General features: G+C 47.0%; 1 protein-coding gene across 1 annotated transcript; it reads right to left on the bottom strand.

Annotated features, from left to right (window-relative positions):
• Positions 1 to 2,551: 2,551 nt before the first annotated feature.
• On the bottom strand, positions 2,552 to 3,571 carry P2RY12 (purinergic receptor P2Y, G-protein coupled, 12). The gene has a single exon (XM_009875949.1). The coding sequence runs from the start codon at positions 3,569 to 3,571 to the stop codon at positions 2,552 to 2,554; it is 1,020 nt and encodes a 339-aa protein (XP_009874251.1).
• Positions 3,572 to 3,981: the final 410 nt, after the last annotated feature.

The raw sequence follows: 3,981 nt of genomic DNA, 5'->3' as shown, positions 1-3,981 counted from the left end.
GTGTGAGGAGGGCCCCTGCCTGCCGCGGTTCACCTGCCGTTCCCCTGCTGACAGATGCCTTGAGCAAAGTGTTGAGAATGGGGAAATGTGTAGAAAGAGGAGACGTTTTCTGTTGGTGTATTGTGGTGTTTCCTTCCTCATTCTGATGTGTCGTCTGAGTTAGTTAATCGTGTTTGCTGTTGCTTTTCTCTCTTCCTTTTGCTCTCTGGCAGAAAGTATGCTTAACTCCTATATTAATAGAGAAAAAAAATAGCCATATCCATCCAGACAGGCACACTTTCTGGCTTTTTAGATGGGGCAGACCTGATGGCACCTACACTGTGCTGAGACGATTTGGCCCCTTTAGAGATGTGAGATGAGCAGACAGGAGTGTTGCCTGACAGTTTTCCAGGATAATCCTCAAGTGTAGCGTAGCTCTGAGTTGTGGTTTGTGTGTGTGAATTCCCCTGTTCTGGATGGCTCTAGTCATTGTCTGTGACCAGAAACTCTGCCCGGAGCCCCCCTTGCAGTGGGTTATGGGGATACAAAACTGCGTGCGCTGACATACTCGGACAGCAAACCCTCCTTCTGTAGCCTGATTACAGTGACAGGTGAACCTGAGCTTGTTTTTGTCTCCAGAATGGGATTTCTGGTTTATTTTGGCATCAGAGTAGCCTGGGGATGCAGTGAGCTGGCTACGGCCACTGGCTGGTTCTGGCAGGAGCTGCTGCAGGCATGCTCTGTATTTAGTCTGGTTTCTTACGTGCAGTGCTCGAATCTGGTGCATTCCTCTGTAAACAGAATTTTTTTATGTGTGTAAGTTTAACTGGGTTGTGACAGTTGTCTTGCGTTCTCCTGTCAACTTCTGCAGCTCAGGGCTGCGGCTCCTTGCTGCCGCGGGGGCAGTGGCTCGCGCTCGAGCCGTCCCTCGAGCCGTCCCGCTGTGGGCAGACAGGAGTTGCTTTTGGGGGTTTTGGGGGCAGCTCCATGGACAGTGAGTCGGCGTGTTCGTGCCCACCTGTGGGTACCGCAGGTGCACGCGCTGCTGTCGGTGCACAATGGTTGACAGAGAGCACGGAGCCCCGAGGATGAGCGGGATGAAGGTCGCCCTTGCCATTGTCATCGGTGTGACACATCCCGGAGCTCCCTGACCCCGCTGCTCTTCAGTCATTGAGGGCTCTATGAGGCTGAGACGGTTCTTTGCGAAACCCTGAGACTGATGTCAGGGTCAGCATCTTCCACGTGTTCTTCCAAACCCACCTCGTGTGTGGTGTGACCCACCCGGTGACTGGCTGGAACTGGTGTCGGTGCCGATACCGGTGTTAAATGTTTTGCAAAACATTTAGTTCCCCCAGGCAGGTTGTAAGAGGTGCATAAACTCTCGGGCTGAGCGCTGAAAATATTTAACTCACCCAGGCCAGTTATGAGAGGTGCATAAATTTTAGGGCCGAGTGCTGAAGTAAGTGAACAGTCTTTTAACTTTTTAGGAAATTGGGTATCGGTCGTAAAAGCGCCGGGTGCCCCCCCCTTGGCAGACGAGTGGTGGCTTTTGGCCGGACGCAGCTCTTGCCTGATGGTGAAACCTATTTCTGAACTGGAGCTGTTTTGCCATGATTTATTACATAATTTATTACAATAGCCTGGATTCTTCTTCATGTGTGGGTCGTTACGACACCTGGAAATGTTGTGCACCTAAAAATACTTCCCTGGGTTTTTTTCCAGCTTTTCCAAATGCAACAGGGGAAGTGGTTAATTCTTTTTTATAGCGCAAAAAAGCTGCCCTTAATAATCAGTAAATATTTTACCATGAGTCAGCCTTTCCCCAAGATCAAGTATTCTGTAAATTGAGTCTTTGTGTATTCTCTGATACAATATATTCTCTGTAAAGTGTACATTTTTGTTTATTCATATAGTAAGGTGAAGTATTTGAAGATTTAACTCGCGTCAAGATAAGTCTTACTACGAAATAATTTCCTCTGATATACAACTATTAATTATTGGTCAATGGATTAAGAATTGCAAGCTTATAAAAAAATAAACAAAGTGTTATTCTGTTACCAAAATTCTACACAGATAAATAGCTTATCTACGTACGTCCTGTGTTCATGTTTGTTTTGCGGTTGCGTGCAAGGTGACAACTCCCTTTATTTAAAAAATTACATTTACTGTGGTTTTTAGCTGCATTTCCCAAATTTTGTGTTGCTGTGGGCTTTGCTCTGGCTGGAGTTAAGCTGTTTCTTCAAAACCTTTGCAGTTTGTAATTGCATCTGTAGCATTTCATGACCGTATTTTAATATTTTTTCCTTACGGCTCCAACCAGGAGTTCAAACTTCTTCCTGGCAGTTCCGGCAGGTGGGGAGGATGCCGTCAGGAGTTGCTCTCGTTTTATTCAAGCCATCTAGTTTCACCATTTTTGCACCTGGTGATGTTGGTTCCAGGGTGCTGGTGCCGCATCTGCAGAGCAGTTTCTAACGAAATTGGTGACGTTCTAGACGGTCTTCTGCGGGATTTGTGCTGCTGACACCCACCGATAAATGCCTGTGGCCAAGGAGCGAGGTGCGTGTTCGTGGCTCTAGAGCGGCGTCTCGTCTGTGTCGTCTCCTTCGTTCTGCTCCTTCATCCGGGCTCGGAGCTTTGAGGATGCCGTGTGCTTGCACAGCGTGCCTAGCAAGGACTTCCGAAACGATTTGCAGAGGAAAAAGTAGATGAAGGGGTCTAGGCAAGCGTTCAGCGACGTCAGCCACAGCGTGCTCTCTTTCAGGTAGAACAGCGTGTTGCGAGCAGAGCATTCGAAAACGTCTCTCGTTTGGCTCAACGTGTAGGGGATCCGGGTAAAGTGGAACGGCACAAAACAAATGAAGAACACCGCGATAATGATGAAAACTTTCAGATTTACAGTCTTTTTGGATGCCTTTCCTGTGCTTCTTGTCCTTTTGTAGGACTTGTACAGTTCTTTACTTATGAGTATGTAGCATACAACTATGACCGCTAAATTAACCCAAAAGATAAGTTGACAAATATAGTTTACGATTTCGTGCCAGACTAAACCGAACTCGGATTTCAAGAGGGCGCACTTTTTGACATTTTTAGGCGTTTTCTTCTTGTTCGTTAGAATCATGTTGGGCAATGAAAGGACGAACATTGAGACCCAGATTGCTGTGGACAGGATCTTGGCACCTAAAAGGCTCCTTGGGGTTGACGTTCTGAATGGAGAAGTGGCTTTCTGGTAGCGATCAATAGTTATTAGGCCGAGAAATAAAATGCTGATGTACATGGTGAAGTAAAATACCACCTGGGTGACCTGGCACACAAATCCTCTCAGTACCCACGACACCAGCTTTGCATCACTAAGGATTTTAAACGGAAAAGTCAAGGTCATGAGCAAGTCAGAAATGACGGTGTTCTTGAGGAAGATGATGAAATTGGATTTACTGGATATTTTAAAAAAGACCCACATGGCCAGGCCGTTCATGGTGATGCCCACCAGGAACAGAATTGTGTAAAGCAAAGGAAAAATGACTTGACTGATCTTGTTATCACTGGTGCAGTTGCTGTTGTTTCTAGGGTAGCTGAAGTTGGTTATGGCTTTCATTTGCACTTTGTCTTTTCCTCCCTCCCTGTAAAAACAAAAAAGAAAAAAATAATTTGTGAGTTATATCTGTCATAAGACCTCAACCTTCTCAGTCTACTTCTAATTTTTATGTTGGGAGCATTTCTGTGGGGACTCTGACTGTGGTAGGTTGTGTTTTATCTTACTGAGGATGTTGAATTTCTCCAGAAGAGCACTAGTGTGCCCATGTTCATAAGGTGGCCTGGTTTGATCTTCTGTGACTGAAATGCTGAGGCGACTGTCCATCCCAACCAGCTCCTGCCCGTCCATCCCAACCAGCTCCTGCCCGTACACCCCAACCAGCTCCTGCCCGTACACTCCAACCAGCTCCTGCCCGTACACCCCAACCGCCTCCTGCCCGTCCATCCCAACCGCCTCCTGCCCGTCCCTCC

The sequence above is a fragment of the Apaloderma vittatum genome, unplaced genomic scaffold (assembly GCF_000703405.1).
Source record: "Apaloderma vittatum isolate BGI_N311 unplaced genomic scaffold, ASM70340v1 scaffold12399, whole genome shotgun sequence".
NCBI classification, from domain to species: Eukaryota; Metazoa; Chordata; class Aves; order Trogoniformes; family Trogonidae; genus Apaloderma; species Apaloderma vittatum.
The sequence above is the reverse complement of the archived record's forward strand: the minus strand, read 5'-3'. Positions and strand labels throughout refer to the sequence as shown.

What these genes read in the sequence shown, in the direction of transcription:
- P2RY12 (XM_009875949.1), bottom strand. Translation starts at nt 3,571, where the DNA reads ATGAAAGCCATAACCAACTTCAGCTACCCTAGAAACAACAGCAACTGC.